The sequence below is a fragment of the Equus przewalskii genome, chromosome 20 (genome assembly GCF_037783145.1).
Source record: "Equus przewalskii isolate Varuska chromosome 20, EquPr2, whole genome shotgun sequence".
In the NCBI taxonomy this organism is placed as follows: Eukaryota; Metazoa; Chordata; class Mammalia; order Perissodactyla; family Equidae; genus Equus; species Equus przewalskii.
The window spans coordinates 6,724,351-6,746,695 of record NC_091850.1 but is presented as its reverse complement, the minus strand read 5'-3'; the positions used below and the strand labels follow the sequence as shown (position 1 = coordinate 6,746,695).

Genomic DNA, 22,345 nt, shown 5'->3' with positions numbered 1-22,345 from the left:
AAGAGTGCGGTGTTCCCTTGTAGACCTAAAATTGTTAGATTATTGGCATACGTAGGTACAAAAACTTTCCATTGATTTCTCTCTGTCATGGTAAAGTAGCCATGATAGATATCATGCCTCTGCTGTGTCATTAAAGGTAATTATGTCACGAGAGAGCATTAACCTAAGGATTACTTACTTATTTTGGCTTTGCAAACTGACCATCCCAATTCTACCACTCACCACCCTACTTAACCTTAGACAAGTTAGATAACCTTTGTAGTCTTAATTTCATTTTAAATGAAATGAAGTTGATGATAATAGTATCTACCTTATAGAATTAAATGCGATAATGCCTGTCAAGGGCTAGCCCAGAGCAAGCGCTCTTGAGTAGAAGCCGTGGTTAGCATTTCTAATGAAACATGCTGGTTCACACTGTGGTTAGAGTGCAGCGTGTTGAATGAACAGCTGCCAAACATGAAAATGCAGAGGTCAGACTCTGAGATGAAGGAGTTTTTAAAGATTCTTCCCTGTTTTCTAAAGTCGTTACTGCTTTTAAAAAGCAAGCAGCAACTGCAGAGAAGTTGCAGGTGCCTACAGAGCTCTTGTTGTCATTGTCTCGTGTAAGCTGCAGCACAAAGTCTGAAATAAATTCATATAAAATTAAGATAGCAAATTCCAAGAGGCTCATTTGCTTAATGGAATTGCATGGTGAATTCACTTCCTCAAGTTTTGTTTTTAAGCAAAAATTAGTTCTAGTACTACTTAAAGCTTTTTAGTGTTTAGTTGAATGTTTCCATTTCTGTCCCCTGGAAGCCTGAGCTGTCGATGATAGTACTGAGAAATGTGTGCTAATAGAAAAACAGTGCTGTCTTTTCCCTTTGGTAGCATTCTGAAGTGTTTTGAGGCTATGCTTGATGCAAATGCTTTTCTTTTCCTTTTTGTTTAAATAATCAAAGTTAGAGCATGATATGGTAGAAACTTCAAAATAATTCTAAAATAGCAAAGGTATGCTTCGCAATCACTGGTCTTCTCTGATAAGCCAATTTCAGTTTTCAAGGAACCTCAAGGGTTCTTGTAATGTTAATGGTACGTATCTCACATAGATGCTGAGACTTTCTAAAATACAGGTAACCCTCTCCCCATTTTTGTTCTGTGGATTTGTTAGGCTGGACGTGTACAATTCCTATTTTTAAAACATTGTAGGAGTATTTTCCAATTTTGCTATTTTAAAAAAATAGTCCGCAATTCATATTTTATTCTTAATGTCTTTGGTGCAGCAAGTTGCTTTCTGCATTGCCATATGGATTATGGTTACATCTATTTCTAAAATAATGTGTTTATTTTCCCACCAATAGAGAAAATTGGTTCTGAATGGCGTGTATGATAAGCAATAAGTTTGGTGTTGTATAGTTGTTTCAAAGGTCACAATCACTTACCCTTACCCTTTGGTTGTTCTGAGTGCTTTTTAGAATAAAAACCTTCAAAACCATCTTTGGATTATACCCTTTTGCTAGTTCACAGATTTCTGTCATGCTGATGAAGTTAAAACTTTTATTAAGTTGGTGGTAATTTGGCTTTAAATTGAAACTCTGTATTAGAATGATAGAAGACACTAGAACTTCCTTCTAAATAAAACTGTTTCTTTACAAGAGATGACATTTGTAAAGTGTCCACCAGAGTGTCTGGCACAGTACGTCTCAGATCTCACCCCTCCCTCTTCCTTTCTCCTTCGAATATGTGTACACTGTCACTTCTGATGTCTCTTTTCCTAGGAGTTATAAAAACACATAAATTTATAGCTATGCTCTGTATCAGTTTTCTGTTGCTGTGCAATAAATTACTGTAAACGAATGGCTTAAAACAACACCTATTTATTATCTCACAGTTCTGTAGATGAGAAGGCTGGGTGGGGCTCAGCTGGATTCTCTTCCCAGCTCACGTGGTTGGCAGAATTCAGTTCCTTACAATTGGAGAGCTCAGGGTGGCTTCCATCTTCTTCGAGGCAGGCAGGAGAAGCAGTTCTGTGACACTTGCCTTCTTTTAAAGGATTTACCTGATTAGGTCAGGCCCACCCAGGATAATCTCCTCCTGTTTAACTCAGTAAGCTGATTAGTAAGCAAATCATGGGAGTGATATTCCATCACCTTCACAGGTCTGCCACAGTGGACAGGGGCAGGGCGTGGAGGGGAGTATACAAGAGTGTCAGTTATTGGGGGTCTTCTTAGAATTCTGCCTACCACATCCTGGACTAAAATGTTTAAAAAACTTTTCTGTGGGGAAGGAAATGCATGAACATCTGTTGGACGCCCTCCGGGTTGCGAGGCGTGGTGTTATGACCTCCATTTTACAAATGGGTGAAACAGTCTCACAAAGGCTAGATGGGCTCAAGGTTTCACTGACTTAAAGAACCAAACACAGAACCCTGGAGATAACATCTCCCAGGGACTGAGAACCTCCTTTCTAGGTGCTTTTTCACAAAGAGCCACAGGTTTTCAGATGAGCTCTTTTTTGACAGTTCACATTGAGATTGGTTGTTTAAAACCTATGAACGCATTTCCCCAGGGAAGCTGTGCTATCTGATGGATGAGTTTTTAGGCTGCTCCACAGAATCCAACTTAACACATACTCTCGGGAAAATTGTCTTCAGAGTCATCCAGAAGAGTAATCCAGAACCTGTTGGGTGCCTGAGCCCCACAGGGGCATTCAAAGCTCCTGGCACGGTGCGGCTGCTGTGGCTGCCTTGTTGGGGAAGCTCCTCAGCGATGGAAATCCCTGAGGCCTGGGCCACCCGGGAAGGGCCAGAGCAGGTGCTGCCGCTCAGCTGCAGGAAGAGCTTCCAGCTTTGAGAAATTGGCACCACATTTAGTTTATCAATTAGGTAATTATGTTATTCTCTGTATACAGAATCTTTTACCTAAATTATCTTTTATATAGAATTAGTTACCTGGTGATAATGGGTTTTTAAATGGTGCCATTAAACTTGCACGCTAGGTTATGTGTGAAACTGTTTGACAACCGTTTTTATCCTTGGGTGAGGTTTCTTTAACCATGTTCTGCTAAATCTGTATAAAGAGATGGCTTATATCATACTACTGTCTACATAGTAGGTAGAACACAGACCCTCTTTTTCTCTCCTCCTTCTATTGAGTTCCACTGTGTTCTTCCTGTCTTTAAAACATGCTTGAGAAAAGAGGGAGAAACATGAACAGTTTCCAGGGAATCCCCACAGGAAGAAGGAACCACTCGCAGGCCGAACTTATTGAAGAGAATTGAGGCGAATCTCATGACTGGAATACAGCAGGAAGTGTGTCTGTGGAAGGTCAGATCGAAGGTGACTGAGCAGGGAGACAGTGAGAGGAAGGAGTATCTGGCTGTGTTTTTCTTTAGCTCTTTTTGTTGCTTTGGCTTCTGTTTTATAACATTGTCATGCTTTGTGACTTAGATGAAATTATTGAACTTTATGGATCTTAGGAACGAAGAATTGGTTTGCCTAAATTTAAACATCTTTTTTTTTTAATCCTAAATTTTACTTTCTTTTCATTCACTGCCCCAGGTAAAATAAATAAATAAATAAATCCTATTCCCTTTTGATCTTCATTTCAGGTTATTCAAAATGTATGGCTGACAGCCTTCAAAGGAATCATGCAGGCAGTGGATGTTTTATTCAGTGGAGGGCTGGCTGCCCTTTGCTGCAGCTCTTCAGATTGCTGTGGAAGTGCCTGAAAGGTTGTCATGGATTTTGCCAACAGTAAATGACAAGTGGGAATATGTACGGTGAATGTTCTAGGTGTATTCGACATTACCGTTGCCGCTTCTATTTCATGGAAGATTATTTGTTCCCCATGAAATGTCCAAACTTCATTCTAAATTCTTTAGTCAGATAGATTCAGGTCTTACCTCACATGTAATGCGTGGAGGAAAAATAATTTAGAATGCAATTATGAGTGGGAAATGCCTAAAAGCCCATAGTAACTTTTAAAACAGATTGTTTTTAATAACTCTGTGCCTTTGGGACAAATGACAGTCCCATTTTATGCCCTCCCCTTTAGGATGTCCACTTCCTTTTTCATTGACTGCAGTGAAATCTTTGGAACATCATTACCTTAGTTCCCCCTAATGAAGTGTAAATAAAATGAATGATTATGGCTTGATTATGGACCTAGTATTTATGAGGCTCCTGGTAACTTGGTGCATAAATGTAAGTGTGTGAGTAAATTCTCTCAGGGACAGTCACCGTGAGAGTATTTTATTTTTTCTTCCCTATTTTTTATGACGTACTAATTCTTTTCACCTCTGAATTCTTTATTGTTGTTTCTGCCCTAGAAGAAGTAGGACCCTGCAAAATGGATATATTTTTTTCTGGATGACTTTTATGGTCCCTGTAGGGTTTAGACCAGACCTGAGTTTTTGCCTGGTCCTGACCTGTCAAAGGAACCTTGAAATAAAGGAACACAGCTTTTCTTTTCAACTTCTATACTGTACCCATCTCTGCAAAAGAAAGACATGTGAACATTTCACCTGCCTTTTCTCATAAAGCACATCAAATTTTACATCTCTCCTTCTATGGAAATCACAAGGGAATGGGTTAAGGTTATTTTCTGATTACTTAGAGATTTCAAGTATTTTAAGCTTTCTACTTTGCCATTGAGATATTGGAAGCCAGCCTCCCACTCACTTTACCGCTCACATCACTTTTCCCCACAGTCTCTTCTTTCTATAGGGATGATTATAGTGAAATTGCCATAGGACATTCTCTTCGCTGCCAGAATCTTTGCCCATCCTGCAAGGTATTTTCTATGGCAGGAGATAGAATAACCCTTAATGCTTGTACATGTTAGCAAAGCATAGGTGGGCCCCACAGGAGAAGAAAGTTGAATTTTAATTTGGATTTGAGATCATGGGTACATTTCACATCTTAATGTTGAGTCTCAAGAATTCTGCTCTTTTCGAGGCAATGGCCTGTGATGTGAGGACGCCCCTGGGGACTGAAATTGGCAAAGATACGTTAAACTTATTTAATTACCTCATGTGGTGTGGGGACCTTTTAACAGTTTCTCCCCCCTGCAAGATACAAAGGAAAAGAGTATCTAGATGGCATGCTTATTGTACAAAGTAACTGTCTGTTTTGTCCACAAGGCAAGTGTCACAGGTCTCATCCCATTCTGAGTACCACACGTAAGCAAGGCGGTGGGGTGGTAAAGGAGACTGGTGGCTCACAGGACTTAAACACACTCAGAAATTGAGTTCCCAAGTTGGCTGAGCAGATAGAAAAGGAAAGGTGAAGATGCGAACCTGTGTCACAGCCTGAATTGGATTATTTGTCACGGAGCCGCAGACTGAGTTCTGGTGGGATGTGGGGATGGTAAGAGATGTTTACCATCTGATGGCAGGCTTTAGGTTATCTGAGCAGGGAAGCCTTACTGGTATTCACATGTAAACTCTCTGTGTCATATCACCAGATCCCTCTTGAGTAGTTCTCTATTTTTTGGTGTGACGACAGAATTATCAAAATTTGTGGTTTTATACTTCTACTTTCCCACCTCCTGATACCTACCCAAAGCCTTTTTGTTATCTCCGCCCACCCCACCCCTGCCCCTGGCCCTGGGCAAGGAGAAGCTCTTCAGCCTCTCTCTCTCTCTCTCAAGGTAGCTCTCAGCTTTCCTCCAAAGCAGTTTGCCAGCTATGTGACTATTATTGCTATTCACAGATGATGCCATCTGTATCACTGGCTTGGATGGAGTTAAGTAAAAACATGGCACGTTGGACTTTTCAAGACAGCCCAGAGTAATTCTGATTTCTCTAGTCAAGAAGGTAACTAAGTCTTCTAGAAATATCTCCCAATTGAATTTGATGCCTTCACCCCCTCTGACTATACTTTAAATAATGTTTGTTAACTATTAGTTAACTCTCTGCTTTGTCAAGTGTTAAGTGAATGCCTCCTATGTGTGAGCACTGTGCTAATTAAGCATTTAGTATAAAATGGTCAAGAGAAAAGGCGTGACCCCTGCCCTCATGGGGTTTCTATTAATACAAACATATTATTTATTTATTTATTGTTTTTAGATTGGCACCTGAGCTAACAAATGTTGCCAACCTTCTTTTTTTGTTTTCCCTGCTTTATCTCCCCAAATCCCCCCTAGTACGTAGTTGTATATTTTAGTTGTGGGTCCTTATAGTTGTGGCATGTGGGACTTTGCCTCAGCATGGCCTGATGAGCAGTGCCATTTCCATGCCCAGGATCCAAACCAGCGAAACCCTGGGCCGCTGAAGGGGAGCGGGCAAACTTAACCACTCGGCCACGGGGCCAGCCCCTGATAGATATTATTTAAAATGTGTCCTGATTGTGGGGCTGGCCCCGTGGCCGAGTGGTTGGGTTTGCGCGCTCCGCTGCAGGCGGCCCAGTGTTTCGTTGGTTTGAATCCTGGGCGCGGACATGGCACTGCTCATCGGACCACACTGAGGCGGCGTCCCACATGCCACAACTAGAAGAACCCACAACGAAGAATACACAACTATGTACCGGGGGGCTTTGGGGAGAAAAAGGAAAAAATAAAATCTTTAAAAAAAAAAAAAAAAAAATGTGTCCTGATTGTGATAGATGCTCTGAAGGAAATTAGCAGAATGTTCTAGGTGAGGATAATTGTGGACCTAATTTAGACTGGAGGGTCAGAGAAAACCTTTTTGAGCAAGTGATATGTAAGTTGAGGTAAATATTTTAATTTAGTAAAGTAGAAGTAAGGCATTTTCTCTAAGATAAGATTTGGGCCGTTCTGTTTCATCATAGGGTTCTTTAAGGAGTTGAAATCACAGATCCTTTATATCTATTTAAATCTTACTGTGCTAACCAAGCAATAAACTTTAGATGTTACCGAACAAAAACAAATACAGTAATTCAAAATGTATGAAGTGTTTATAAATAATAATCCATATTAAGGGGAAGAATATTGGGGACAAACAAATATTGTGGTAAAATGGTTGCCTATAGAGTTAATTGGGGTTAGAAACAAATGTAGCACTAGAGAAAGATTTATTTTGAAAGTAGAAGAGGTCTGAGTTCAGATCAGCCAAGTTTGAGTAGCTCCTGTGTGACACCTCCTGGGTGTGCCAGGAGTTGAATAAGATGCCATGACAACCCTCCACAAGTGTATCATTTAGTTCAGAAGCAAATGATGTCCTTCAACAAAACCAAACCAAAAACGTTTAGTGTACTGTTCTAGGAGTCACTTGCTTTTTGCGAGGGAGCAGGTGTTTTAACACAGTATTATCTGTATTAGGTCAAGTAAATAAAAATAAAGTTAATTAGGATTTGAATGGATCCATATTGAATGTTACGTGGTATAAATGTAGACTGTAGCTTTGCAGCCCACCTTCTAATGCTGAAGGGACATTCCTTAAGTCCGTCCTTCATTAGGCTAGAGAAAGCAATTTCAGTAAATTCTCCAAAGCATACTGTTAAACGCTCTAGTCTTTTCTACCTGCGTGACCCTGGACAAGTTAATTACTGCCTCTCTCCTGCCCTTTCCTCATTTGTAAAACGGGGATAAGAATGCCAATAGGTGAAGTATATGAAATTGACACGTAAGTTCTAAATGTTATAGACCAATACTAGAAATTAATAATGTTAATATTTTCAAAAGCTTTGGAAATAGCATTCTCCTCAATAAAAACCAAAAGAAAAAAATAAAAATTAGAAATTCTTTGGAATATAGTAATAATGATCAGCTCAAATATTACTATTTTAAAAATTTTTATTCAAGATCTGTTCAAGAGAAAATCAATAGTTTGAGCTGTGTTTTTCAGCAAATTTCCATAGAATGTGTTTTGTGTTTTCAGTGACCCGTCTCCACATCTATCTCAGTGATCACTTGATCTTCTTGCAAACTTCATTGGTCTCTAGATTTTATACGATTTTTATTTCGGCAATTCCTAGTGTTCCTAAAAAGGTACTGTATTTGCATTGAAAGATTTTAATTTTATTTAGCTATTTCTGGAGGAGATGAAAACTGGAGAAGGATTTTCAGGTTCCCAAAAAAGGGATATTTGGGTTTGCTCATTCTCTTTTTGATTTTCTTCTTCGAGTTCATGATGCTAAACAGCCCCAGCTTCTTTGTATGTGGGGAGCGTGTCTTACAAGCCACAGGAAAAATAGTTGATTATGAGGGAGATGAGACAGGACATACTCTTTTTTCAAACTTTTTAAAACACTCGTTGACAAAGATGCGAAAATATCACATTAACAGCAACGTGTAATTCTGTTTGCATTGCTTGACTGATTGAAATAGACAGGGGTGGGGCCTCCTTTTCTCTTTTGCTTACACAAATGCCTGAAGTCCAGGCAGACGTGGTGACCGCAAAGCCAACATGAGCCTTTCCAGTCTTCTACTTCTCTTCTTCTATTGTTTAGTAGAACTGGGAATATCAGGATGAAAATCAATATAAAGACTGTTGTTGAGGCAAATAAATTTGGGCCAACTTGTCCCTCCCTGCTGCCCTCCCTCCCCCACTTCCCCCAGAATATAGCCAATAAAACCTTTTCCACAAAATTCTATTTTTAAGCCAAGAAAACATTTTATAATAAAACTAGGAGATACTAATTTTCTTCATTCTTTCCAGTATTTTGCACATAGAAGGTATTCAGTAAATGTTTGCTGCAGGACTGGCAGTTACCAAACATGCAATATAAAGAAATGACATTTGTTTTTTCACGCCTCCGCTAGTCTCCACAGCAAGCATTGCGTCCAGTCATGTCATTCTGGTGTTTTGTTACCGTGACTTTGAATAGCAGAGAAACACTCACATATGGATCATCTGTTACGGGTTGTCAGGTCAGCCTAGCATTTCATAATAACTAAAGGGTGTGCTTGACTTTGAATTATGCAAGACGTTGGAGGAAAAAATTTCAGAAAGATGGACATTTTAAAAAAGGAGACTGTAGATCTTCAGTGATGCTGTGGACGTTTGTGCCCCTTCTTTACACACGGTCCTCCCAGAGTTTCAGAACCTGGTGTCCATAAATGTTCATGATAACATTTTCCTAAAAGAGCTTAGCTAATGCATATGGCCTCTTATGTTTAAAATTCACTGATGATCATCTGAATTTTTCCTTCTTTCTTTCAACTGCATTAAATTTACCATTATCCCCTCCTATTTAAAAGGTAAGATTTTTTCTTTCATTTGTGAATTTTCACATTTCCTCTTTTAGATCTCTCTAATTTTGACTCACCTGACCACTCTTGGTCTTAGATTAAAGAAAAAGAAATCCTTGGGAACTGGCCTGGTTGCATAGTGGTTAAGTTTGCGCACTCCACTTCAGCGGCCCAGGGTTCATAGGTTTCCATCCGAGTGCGGACCTACACATTGCTTGTCAAACCGTGCTGTGGTGGTATCCCACATACAAAATAGAGGAAGATTGGCATGGACATTAGCTCAGGGACAATCTTCTTCAAGCCTAAAGAGGAAGATGGGCAACAGATATTAGCTCAGGGCCAATCTTCCTCACCAAAAAAAAAAAAAAAAAAAAGGAAGAAATCCTCTTCCATGACTTATTTTTTTGTTTGTAAGGAAGATTTGCCCTGAGCTAACATCTGAGCTAATATCCATGCCAGTCTTCCTCTATTTTATGTGAGATCCTGCCACAGTGTGGCCTGACGAGTAGTGCTAGGTCTGTGCCCAGGATCCGAACCCGCAAACCCCAGGCTGCCAAGTGGAGCACACAAACTTAACCACTGTACCACTGGGCCAGCCCCATATGACTTATTCTGAAGATCCTACACTCTGATCACTGAAGAATTCCTTCCTTCCTAGCCTTGGACATATTATCTGCTTTCTCTCTTTTTTCTCTTTGAAGGGGAAACAGGACACCTCTCATCCTTAATCCACACTGTCTCTTAAGTTAAGGATTCAGAATGTGAGTCTGCTGTGAAGGACATAGCTATTCTAGAGCATGGGGAATGAGGGTGTAACAGATGCCATTTTGCCCTTATCGATCAACCAGAATCCTGGAGGTGGAGAAACTTTGCACCTATTATTTATAAAATTCTCACAGAACTTCAGCTGTGAAAAATACTTTAGTGTTAGGTATTTCACAACTTAAAAATTGAAAAATTTTAAAGATGAGACATCATTAGGATAGCCTATTAAACAGGGCCTTTCTCTAATGAGGAACTCTGCTAATATGGGGTGAGCTCTTGAAAGAAGATGGTGTGGCTGATAATGGATCATGCCACATGTAATTACGCAGTTAACAAAAATGGAAACTAGTAAGGATGGTGCTATAGTCCATACCCCTGATAATCTGTCCAAACAGGAGATACCCATGGCGTTGCTGGTGTATGAGGGCTCTTTTTATCAATTTTCGCCTCTAGAGAGTGCCTTGTAGTTTACAAAGCTTTTTCACAAGTCCTGTGTCATTTAATATAATATTTTTGTCTATTGGCCATTTTTTTTTTTTAGATTTTATTTTTTCCTTTTTCTCCCCAACGCCCCCCGGTACATAGTTGTGTATTCTTCGTCGTGGGTTCTTCTAGTTGTGGCATGTGGGACGCTGCCTCAGCGTGGTCTGATGAGCAGTGCCATGTCCGCGCCCAGGATTCGAACTAACGAAACACTGGGCCGCCAGCAGCGGAGTGCGCGAACTTAACCACTCTGCCACGGGGCCAGCCCCTATTGGCCATTTTGACAGAGTTTTTCAACAAGTACCTCCAGTTTACCTTTTGGGTGATGTATTCAACATATATCTGACTTTATGCAATATGTTTTCCGAAATGCTATTGAAAATCAATTTTTGGTATGAATTAAATGTGTTGAATATATTACCAAGAAAAATGCTCCTGGAATCATTTTGTCAGGTAACTAACTCAATGTCTGTACTTTATGACCTGGAAAAGTGTAGTGTACTATAATAAAAAGAATGAAGTAGTTGGGGTCAGAAAATCAGATTTAAGACCCTGGCGCAATCATTTACTAACTGTATAATATTGGGCAAGTAATTAATTATTTTGGTCCCAGATAGCTCCATAAAATTTACCCCTTTACTTTAGGCTTCTGTATTTTCTGTGTATTTGGGTTCATATTTTTCCACGGATTTGTCCTTTTATTCCATTTTTGATTTTCTCTGGTTGTGATTTAATTTACTTTTGGTTTTTTTCTTCATTTGTTAATTTAACAAATGCTTTTAGAGTAGTATATTGTGTGTATTCTTATCTGTTGCCTCAAATCCTTCATGGAGTGATGCAGAGTATAAATAACTTTTTAAAAAGAGAGAGTATATTTCAGAAGTGTGTGAGAAAGCTGTAAAACTTCTAAAATAGATTCTTTGCTTTTATGAGAGATGCAGCTTGAGCCTTTGAGGAATCCCCAAATTCACAAGCTTGAGGAATTTTTACAAACTGGGCAGATCCTTGTAACCAGCACTTAGGTCAAGAAACAAGATTATTCGCGCCTCAGAAGTCCCTTCATGCTTCTTGTCACTATCACCCTGACACTGCCCCCATCCCACCCCCATTAACACTGTCCTGACTTCTACTAGTGTAGGTTGGTTTTGCCTGATTTTGAGCTTCATAGAAGCAGAGTCATAAGATAGGTACACTTTCTTTTCTTTTTAATTGTGGTAAAATATACATGTTATAAAATTTACCATTTTAACTATTTTTAAGTGTGTAGCTCTGTGGCATTAAGTACCTTCATATTGTTGTGCACCACTGTCCAGCCACAGAATTTTTTCGTCTTTCTAGACTGAGAATCCATACCCATTTAACTCTAACTTCTCATTTTTTCCCCTCCCCCCAGCCTCTGGCAAACACCATTCTACTTTCTGTCTCTGTGTATTTGACTACTCTAGGTAACTCACATAAGTGAAATCATACAGTATTTGTCCTTTTGTGGGCTGGCTTAGTTCACTTAGCATAATATCTTCAGTGTGATCCATATTATAGCATATCAAAATTTCTTTTCCTTTTAAGGCTGAATAACATTCCACTTTATGTATATATCATATTTTGTTTATCTAGTCATCCATCAATGGACACCTGGGTCGCTTCTGCCTTTTGGCTGTTGTGAATAATGCTGCCGTGAACACGGGTGTACAAATAGCCGTCAAGTCTCTGCTTTCATTTCTCTTGTGTATATACCCGGAAAGGGAATTGTTGGATCATATAGTAATTTTATGTTTAATTTTTTATGGAATAACCTACTGGTTTCCATGCTGGTGGCACTGTTTTTCATTCCCACAGGATAGTTACACTCTTTTCCTCAACATTATATATGTGAGATTCATCTACCTTGCGGTGGAGTTGTAGGTTCTTTATTCTCGTTGCTGTGTAGCATCCCCTTATGTAAATGCACCACAACGTTCTTAGCCGTTCTACTCTTGATGGGCATTTGGGTAATTCCCAGTTTGGGGCCACTCCGAGTAGTCCTATTATTGCAACACATTGCACAATTAGGTCTTAAGGTTCTGTCACGTTGTTTAGTTGTTTTATTTTAGTACTTTACGGAAAGGAAAGTGGTTACATTGAACATATTATTTGTACAGCTGACAGAACTTTCTGATTGTTATCACTTTGTAATCTTTAGTATCACCAAGTGACAGAATATCCACCCCAAGTTGGCGTAAGAGAAGGGACTTGTTGGGGCACATAGCTGGAAAGTTTAGGTTTCTGGCTTCAAGCATGGCTTGTTGCTCCACGGCTCAGACAATTTCATTCGCACTCAGCTCTGCTCCGAACTGTGTTCGTTTCATCATGTTTAACAAGTGTCTGGAAATTAGGCAATGTTTCCATAAAAGTGAACAAAGGAAAATCCAGAGAAACAGCAAGGAATTACAGGGATCTCTGGCAGCTACTTTTAAAGTTAATTTTATTCTTATCAAAATAGTGTATTTAGATTATTTGAAAAGTTAAGTAGTGCTACCAGGCTTATGAAAAATGTAGAGATCCGCCTCGCCCCCACCCTCCAGTCTGCCTCCTGAGAGAACTGCCGCAACTCGCCGCACTCGGTCTTTTCATAATGTTCTCCGTATTTCACAAGGATGCATCTGTGTTGTTCTCCTCTCTTTATCAATTGTGGACATTGTATACTGACTTCCTGTTATGGAACGTGAGAACTCAACTTATATTCTAACTCATTTTTCCATTCCCCAACTTACCAAAATAGTTATATCACTGTTAGAGTGTGCTTTTTTGTTAAATCAATATTCAGTGTTCATATTAGTCTGATTCTGTACTTATTCGTTTCCTCTAGCTACTGTGACAAATTCCCACAAACTTAGGGTCTTAAAACGACACACATTTTTTATCTTAGAGTTCTGGGGTTCAGAAGTCTGAAATGGGTCTCGTGGGGCTGCCTTCAAGGCTGCGTTCTCTCGGGCGGCTCGGGGGGCAATCTGCTCCTTCTCTCTTGCGGCGTCGAGAGGCTGCCTGTGTTCCCTGGCTCCGGGCCGCATCCCTATGACCTCTGCTTCCATCATGTCTCCTTCTCTGACTCTGACTCTCATGCCTTCCTCTTCTTCCTTATAAATAGGACCCTTCTGATTACATTGGACCCACAGAGATATTCCGGAACCATCTCTTCATCTCAATACCCTTCATTTAATCACACCAGCAAAGTCCCTTTTGCCATGTAAGGCAATACATTCACACATTCTGGGGATCTTGTCCTCTTTAGAGGAGTCATTATTCTGCCTACCAATCCATCTCTCTGTATTTTTTCTTCTCCTTCCTCATCTTCATCTCCTCCTCCTCACCAGCACTTGTCTTTCCCTTCCTTTATAACTTTGTGTTTCTCCTGCAGTAAATAATTACTTTGTTCTTCCTCTTCCTGGATTTTACATAGCCATCATGAGTCCTTTCCATTATCTCCAGTACAACTGTAAAACATCTGTTTGTACTTTCCACATTATCAAACATATCAGATAACCTAGAATTTTTTTTTCTCTTGGACCCTCTCCCTGAGCCCTCCCTCCATTTTTCTGTTTCAAATTGGACTGTGTGCTCTCTATGTCTGCTGCATGGCTGTTTTCTTTGGATTTCCCTTCACCATCGTTATCATCATCCTGGTAATTGCCTTCACATGTCTCCATGCACTGCTCTTTCTTTGATCTCATGCATTTCTCTTAAATGGTTTGCTTCATTGTTTATGAACATATCCTCCAGTAGTTTCTTCAGAAAAAGTGGACAGGTGGAGTCACTGGTCGTCATGTCACCTGTGAGGGCACCTGCACAGTGCTTGTCCTTATCAGAAGTGATCTTAGTTATGTCCTTACTGAGTTTTCCCGACTTAAACAGACTCCATAGATGGGTCTTTCTGTCTCGTCCACCACTCTATCTCTCACACCTGGAACAGGGACTGCTGAATAAAATTGCGTGAAATGAATGATAATAGCTACTGAGAGAGTGAAAATGTTAATGTGGTCTAACTTTCACTGGATTACACATGCACAAACACACCCACCTTTTTTGAAAGTTTCCCTTAACCTTGCACACCTTTCAGGACTATATAAATAGTTGAACGCTCAGGGAGAGCGATGGTCACTTTCGCCCTTGCCTTCGGGTTTCTTGTATTCCTTTGAGAAGCCTTGAGTGTAGAGGGGGAAAAATGAGAAAGTATTGGGTTGGGAGATCTGTCCCTTGAATTTTGTCTGAGTCATCAGAACCCTTGTGTGTGACTCCCATGAGCCCATCTGTCCTGGGTCCATGTGCCTGCTGGGGCTGTGGGCCCGCACCTCCAGCCATAGCCTCACAGCAGCTCTGGAGCTTATTTTGTTTGTCCTGTAGGTCGCCTTGCTTTGCAGAATTCCACATCTAGGTTACTGCTCAGGTGTGGTATGGAGACCCTGGTAATTAGGTTTCTGTGACTTAGAGACACTTCTGGGGCTCTGGCTATAAAAAGACATTCCCCCTGAAAACAGGACAGAAGCGTATGCATACGCTTAGGTTAGCAGTATTGCCGAGAGAGGAAGCATGGAATGAGAAATGAAACGATTAGACTGCTCTTTGCTTTTTCTAAGCTGAGTGCAATGAAATCAGAACCAAAATGTTTAAAACTGGTTAATAATGCTGAGGATCCTACAGAAATTGACCCTTGTCTTTCTGGCAGGGTTTCCTGAGCAGCACCCTTGATTTGGGGCTGCATTATTCTTTGTTGTGGAAGCTGTCTTGTGCGTTGCAGGATATTGGGCAACATCCCTGGCCTCTACCCACTAGATGCCAGTAGCAGCGACCTCTCCTCCCCAGTGTGACAACCAAAAATGTCTCCAGGCATTGCCAACTCTGGTCGAGAACCGGTACTATAGATAATACATAGAAGGAGCCAGCCTTAAGGCCACTGGATTTGTTCGAAATCCATATTGCCACCATTAATGTGACAGTGGTGTTTCTTTCCTATAAGAATAGAAGGCTTCTTAACTTCAGCCTTTCTGTGTATATGTCTTCTCAGTCATACCAAAGTAGTTTAAACCACTGTCCTCCCCATTCCCCCACCCCCCACCCATACGTAGCACCCTACTCTAATGTAACCCTGGGTTCTTCCTCTGCACACATGTGTGAGCCCTAGTCCGTGCTGTGTGCTTTCCAGCCACTGGGGGCCTTCTGGGTCTTCATGTGGTACCTGAACATGTCCCTGTGCTCCACTTTCTTGGAGGCCACTCTCTGAGGTCATTGTTCTGACACTGGTTAGCTAACACAGCAGAGAGCTGTAATTAGGAAAAGGAGGCTGAGTCTCTGTAGTTGGTGGTTTCAGCAATGTAGGGAGGGTCATTCATTCATTTTCAGCAGATATTTACTGAATACTTAGATGGGCTATTCGTGACGCTAGATAGAAACACAACACAGTTAGCTCCTTGGAGCCTACGCTCTTGTAGGAGAAGACAGACAATAAACAAATAAATATAGAATACGTCAAGTGATGGTAAGTGCTGAGAAGAGAAATACATCAGGATGAGAAGAAGGAAACACTTGGTATGGGGAGGCTTGCAATTTCAAAGAGCGTGGTCAGGGAGGACATAAAAGAAGTTCAGGAGGAGGATGTTTGGACGTCTTGGGAAAAGAGTTCCAGGCAAGGGGAGCAGCAAGTGCAAAGGCCATGAGGTAGGAATGGCTGATATAGGTGAAGAGCAGCAAGGAGTGAGGGGGAGAGCTGCAGGGGAGTAGGCTGTGCTGGTGGGAGGTGGGCGTGTTCATGTCATGTGGAGCTTTGTAGGCATGGTAAGAATTCTTCAGTCTTTTATCCCACAAAATTTCAAACATATTCTAGAAGGTACTGGCCCCATGGGGGTAGTGGTTGAGTTCTGTGCACTCTGCTGTGGCAGCCCAGGTTTGCGGGTTCAGATCCTGGGCGTGGACCTACACCACTCATCAGCCGTGCTGTGGCAACGACCCACTTGCAAACTGGAGGAAGATTGGCATGGACGTTAGCTCAGGGCCAATCTTCCTCACCAATAAAAAAAAAAACACCAAAACATATACTAGAGAGAACAGTATAATGAACCCTTTATCTACCCTTCACCTGCGTTTCATAAATAGTTTCTCATGGACAGTTTTCTTTTATATACATTATATCTTACTCTCCCTCCCCAGCTTAATTTGTAACAAAACTTAGACATTTTATTTATTTATTTATTAAAGATTGGCATCTGAGCCAACAACTGTTGCCAATCTTTCTTCTTTTCTTCTTCTTCTTCTCCCCAAAGCCCCCCAGTACATAGTTGTATATTCTACTTGTAGGTCCCTCTGGTTGTGCCATGTGGGACGCCACCTCAGCATGGCCAGGTGAGTGGCACCATGTCTGTGCCTGGGATCCGAACTGGCGAAACCCTGGGCCGCCGAAGCAGAGCCTGTGAAATTAACCACTTGGCCACAGGGCCAGCACTGGCATTTTATTTTATCTGTGAATATTTTTGTATGTATCTCTAAAATATAGGAGACTAAAAATGATCCTGATTCCAATATCATACTTAGAAGTAATTGATTAGTATTATCATATACTCAGTCAGTGTGTGTGTGTATGTATATTACACTGATTATTTTCTAAGTGTTTGATTATGTATTTGATATCAGGACCCAAGAAAAGTTCATATGTTGCAATTAGTTGATCTCTTAAGTCTTTTTTAATCTTTACATTCTCTTTCCATCTTTTTTTTCCCTCCCCCTTGAAAATTTTTAAGAGCCCGGGTCATTTGTTCTGGCCTTCTCAGTCTAGATTTCCTGGTCACATCTCTGTGATATTGTTTACCATGTTCCCTTGTCCCTGTGTGTCCTGTAAATTGCTACTTTGGTGCAGAGGCTTAGTTGTAACCAGGGTGATGTGGCTTTTCACATCACTACTACATGTGTGTTGTGTCAAGGGCCACATGATACCCAGTGATCTCTTTGTGACATCAGCAGTAACTGATGGTCCTGGCCTAGATCCGTTGATTCTTTAGGGTTAGAAAAATGGTGATATTCTAATTCTGTCATCCCTTCTTTATTTACCAGTTGGAATACTTTTCTAAGGAGAATTATTTCCCCATCTACGAGATGGATTTCATAGGGAAATCAGGATAAGTGCTTGATGTTTTTCTTTAACCAGTTTTCATCATTAATGGGGTGGTTCCCTAGCGTCTTCCAAAGGTGAACTGGGCTTCCTTCCTTCCTTCCTTCCTTCCTTCCTTATCTTCTTGAACTCATGGCTTTAAACATTGGATATGTTTTAATACATTACCGTTGTCACTCCTATTTTTTTTTTTTTTTTTTTGAGCAAGATTAGCCGTGAGCTAACAACTGCTAGTCCTCCTCTTTTTGCTGAGGAAGCCTGGCCCTGAGCAAACATCCGTGCCCATCTTCCTCTACTTCATATGTGGCACGCCTACCACAGCATGGTGTGCCAAGCGGTGCCATGTCCACACCCAGGATCCGAACCAGCGAACCCCAGGCCGCTGAGATGCGGAATGTGTGAACTTAACCACTGAGCCACCGGGCCAGCCCCTTGTGACTCCTATTGATGCTCGATTATCCCATTTTTTTCAGCCAAGTTTGCTGGGTATTTGGTTTTACTTGAAGTGAGGGGGAAACTCTTGGAGCATTTTGAACAGAGGAGTGGTGTATTCTGGAAAAGGTCATTCTGGAGTTCGTGTGGCCAACAAAGTGTAGAGGGTGTAGAAAGGAAATTACAATAATGTACATGTCTTGACATGGTGTATCTTGGATCAGGGTGGTTTAGGTGAAAAGAATAGTGGGGTTCTGGATATTTTACATTGAAAAGAAGCTTATTTTGGGGGAAGGGTTGGGTGGGAGAGCAAAGTTGATCCCTCCTCCTTTGTGTTCCATTGTATCTTTATTATTTCTTGTTGTTATGCTTTTATATTAATTAAACAATTACTTGTTTACATTTCTGTCTGCCTCCCTATGACCACTAACCAATAGCTATATTCCTAGTGTGGATTTGTTGCCTCTAAAAGGGAGGAGGTTGGTTAGTTCTGTGAGCCCACACAGAGGAAGTTGGTACCTAGTTGACATTAACAGATACCCCAGAGCAAGATGGCCGGTTAGGGCTTAGGCAAGCATTCTGGGAATATTGCATGCACCTCCTGTAGCCCGCATGCACCTTTGTAGAATTAGAAACAGGCTACCCTCTAGGTGGCTGCACAGCTGAGTGTGACTTTGTGAAAATGAGAAAAAATGGGGTGGGAGCAGCCCAGAGGCGTGGTGCAGGCTTGGCAAAGTAGAAAGCAGGCTGACTTTCAGCCTTCGCTTCCCTCCTTGCCCAGCACCCTTGTGCAGGGCACAACCTGAACAACTGCACACAACATCCCTGCATAGGAAGGCCTCTGGGATAGGAGTAAACACAAAGAATTTAATTCCAGCACTGCCACCAACTGTGTGCCCACAGTTTCTTCATCTGTGAAAAGATGGAGTTTGACTTTCTAGCCTTTTAAATATAATTGAGCACAGTTTCCACCACAGATTGGCTGTGTGTATGTCGACTTGCAGTGCTTGGAAATTAGAAATCTTGCTCCAGTAGAATTTTGATTTGTTCTAGTATTTCTTCTCAACAAACCAGTTGTTGCCAGATTTTAAAACGTTTTCAAATGCGTTAGAGGAAGTGAGTCAGATGCGTTCTTCATCCACGACAATGGGAGTACACTTAGTCCCAAGTTATGAATACTGTGAAAAATTGTGCTCTTTGAATAAATACAGGATGAAACTTTCAGGCTTCCAAAATATATGTTCTCGCTTTCCTTCCTTATTCATACTTGATTGCTTTTGTAAAGTGTGCAGCACTGCGCCGTTCTTAAAAATCAGCTTTCAAGAATAAAATTGCAAGCTCCTCTCGCTTGTGTTTCCAGTAGGTGCCTTCCCATTGTAAGGTTTTTGCCTGTTCACGCAAGTCTTTGCTTCAGAACAAAGTTCAACTTCCCCCAAATTAACGCAGTTAGTTTATTCCTCTTTCTGATGATTGCCATATATAGAAAAAAAAATCCGATTATTTTCCTTCGACACCATTCCTCATGTCTCGCTTGTGGAACATGAGTGGTTTTGTTAACTCCACCAAGGAAAGAGTAAGCGGATTGTCCTCAGAGTGGCCAAATTCCATGCGACAGTATCGCTGGGAGGTGGAGAAGAGTTGAGATTTGCTGCGACGAACTCTTTTACAAGTATGATGCTGTTGCTTTATTTTTTTTTTTTCCAGTCTGCATGGTGAAAAGGACTTTTCATTTCACTGAGGTGAAAACTGGGTCTGTGAGTGGAGCGACTTAAAAAAAAAAATCAGAAACCAATTACTTGATATGCAGAGCTGGAAGCCTCATTCCCCTAACGAAATCAGTGCAGTGTGCACTGCCGTTAACCTGAGCAAGGCGGCTGACATCTCTTGATTACGGCTAGAGGTGGAAGGACCCAAACTTGCAGGATCCCCCTCCCCCTCGAGAGATTGTTAGTCCAGTCCTTTATAGAGGTTCGTTTTGGCTTTCTGTCATCGCCGGGACGCTGGCAGAGAATGTGTGTCATGGTTACAATAGAGTGTGCTAACATATAACAACCATGAAAGCCCAGCGGGAAAGGCTACAGATTCCAGGGCTGACCTTGGAGTAAGTATTGTCTGTCTTTAATATTTTAATGCTTTCTGCATGGCACTCGCTTTCCTGCGACCAATAGCTATTTAGCATTTGTTTGTACTGCCAGCCTCAGAGCACTGCAGTGTGAGGTAGAGGAACATGTCTTAAATGCATGGCATTTGGTTTCAGCTAATGCGGAAACCCAGACCCAGCGTTTTGCATCGCAGTCAGAGGAAAGCATTGCTGCATATTTAAAGTTACTAAACCTCAGCGCTGGAAACATCTTAACAGCTCGTTGTGAAAGAATGTATCAGCAGGCCATGGTGTGTCTTTTCTTTTCTCCTTCTCTCTTACTGTTTGTTTATCCCCATGCTGCCTTTTTCTAAAGAAAGGCCTCTGTCTGCATTGAATAATAGAAGACATTGCAATGGATTAGAGTGCAAGAGCAGGGTTATTTGTGACATTCATTAGATGTGATCTATGTTTTATCTGTGCAACCGAATATTAATGAGCTGTAGGACATTGGAATCCTCTCTGCAGAGTCTCCAGCCACTGCATGCCGTGTGTTTACCTAGTGGAGCTCCGTGTTTGCTTAGCTGGCTTTTTTTTTTTTTTAACCCATTAATTCATTTGACTGCCTTCTGATTTGATGCAGCCACGTGAAAATGTCCACTTCTAATTTGTGGCGCAGAAGTTAAACATCTGCGCTGCAGGAAGTGTCAGCAAATTTTTATTTTAAATCTGTTAGTCAAAGATGCAGAAGCTGTGAGTTAGTCTGTGCTGGCACGCTTAAAATAATAGCCAGTAAAATAGAAATCTGGAAGAAAAACGTAAATAGGCCTTTTTCGAACTTACAATATAGATAGACGATTACATTTTAATTGAAATCCATGCAATCCCAGTCATCTCGTGCTGGACTCCTTCCAGGAAGAGACTGCAGGAAGAGAGCTCTGCCCAGTTCCTAGGAGTCATTCTTCCTCTTGAATCCTGTAGGTGCGTCATGCAAGAGAAATTACTTCCTTAATTAATAAATTAATAAAAACAGGACATTTTTGAAGTATTTTGGATACTTTTCTAATGAGTCCTTGCTCTCAAATTGTATACTGATTTTATACTAACGAGTTCTCCCGTATGAAAAGTTAGCGGGCTTTGACAACCTTCTTGCTCGATGCGGCATTTTTCATAATAGAGCTATAATCAGTATTTACCCATCACCCTGATGTTGTGCCCCTATCTCCACCCTAACATTCGGCTCTCACCATCTGTGTGGAATATTTTAATGGCATGCTCTCATTCTTCTACTTAACCCTCTTTTCTCTAGTGTTCTGGAAATGCACAGCTAACATGCCCACAGCTCTGTTCAAGATCCAGGAGCATTAACCTCCAGCTTTGCTTTCGCCTCTGTTTCTGGTCATGCTACTTCCTTCTTGTGTTCTTTGGGCTGAGTACATGTCATTTCACATTACATGTGTCATTTCACGTTACATATATCATTTCACTTTACGCCTTTTCTTTCTTTCATTTTTAGCATCTTGTCCCCGTTAAGAGGAGACACTTCAAAGTAACTTTTTAAAATACAAACTCCGTTGTATCAAATGTTCTATTTATAATATAAGAGACTGAAGTATGCCGTAAGTTTTATGACTTTGTCAAGGATGATGCAGGGCATACGGGTCAGCTAAACATGGGGGTTCCCTGGATTTTGTTTTGGGCTCAGGCCACACCCCTCAGTCTCGCCTCTACCCTGGGAAATGTTAATGCACATTTAAAACAGATCACTCCTCCACTTGAGGAGCTTGAGACAGTACAGCAGAGGATCACTCTTAAATGTCATTGTAGTGTTAGCGTGAAATTTACTTGGAGAATTTTGAATTTTACTTGGAGCATGGAATGTAAAATTACTCTTAGGTAGACATAGTCAACTTTACATTCATTCATGAGAAAGCTAATTCTGCAGTCTTTGAGTAAATTCAGTTTCTAACCACTGCAAAGAAATGTTATAATGGAAAGTCTTATCAGTGATTGTATTAAAAGCAGATTTAATGTACTTAATTTAAATTATTTAGACACCTTAGACCAGATGTGTAGAACAGTTTTTGGAGGTTCTCTCATGAGACATTACTGTTTTTCTTTCAAGAGAGTTTATTCCATAGGTACTGCAGCCACAGACTATTACACTGTCATGCTCTATACTCTGTAGAGGCAATTCAGAATTTTCCATCTGACTTATCAATAACATGAGGCAGTTTCTGACTCCTGCTTCAGAAATTGAAATCCTGGATGTGAGACACCAAATATATAAGTATTTCAGAGATTATTAGATTACTAGTTTATTTA

General features: G+C 40.9%; 1 protein-coding gene across 15 annotated transcripts in view; it reads left to right on the top strand.

Moving 5' to 3' along the window:
* MAST4 (microtubule associated serine/threonine kinase family member 4) overlaps nucleotides 1-22,345 on the top strand; it is a 576,955-nt gene that overhangs the window by 338,360 nt on the left and 216,250 nt on the right. Inside the window, exon 1 of one of the 15 annotated variants that reach the window (XM_070586856.1) lies at nucleotides 19,581-20,041. The exons of 13 other annotated variants lie outside the window; for them this stretch is intronic. In XM_070586856.1, coding sequence (XP_070442957.1) covers nucleotides 19,995-20,041 — 47 coding nt within the window. In that variant the 5' untranslated portion in view covers nucleotides 19,581-19,994. Of the gene's footprint in view, nucleotides 1-19,580; nucleotides 20,042-22,345 lie in introns of those variants that run through there. One more of the 15 variants, XM_070586861.1, reaches the window with a different exon arrangement.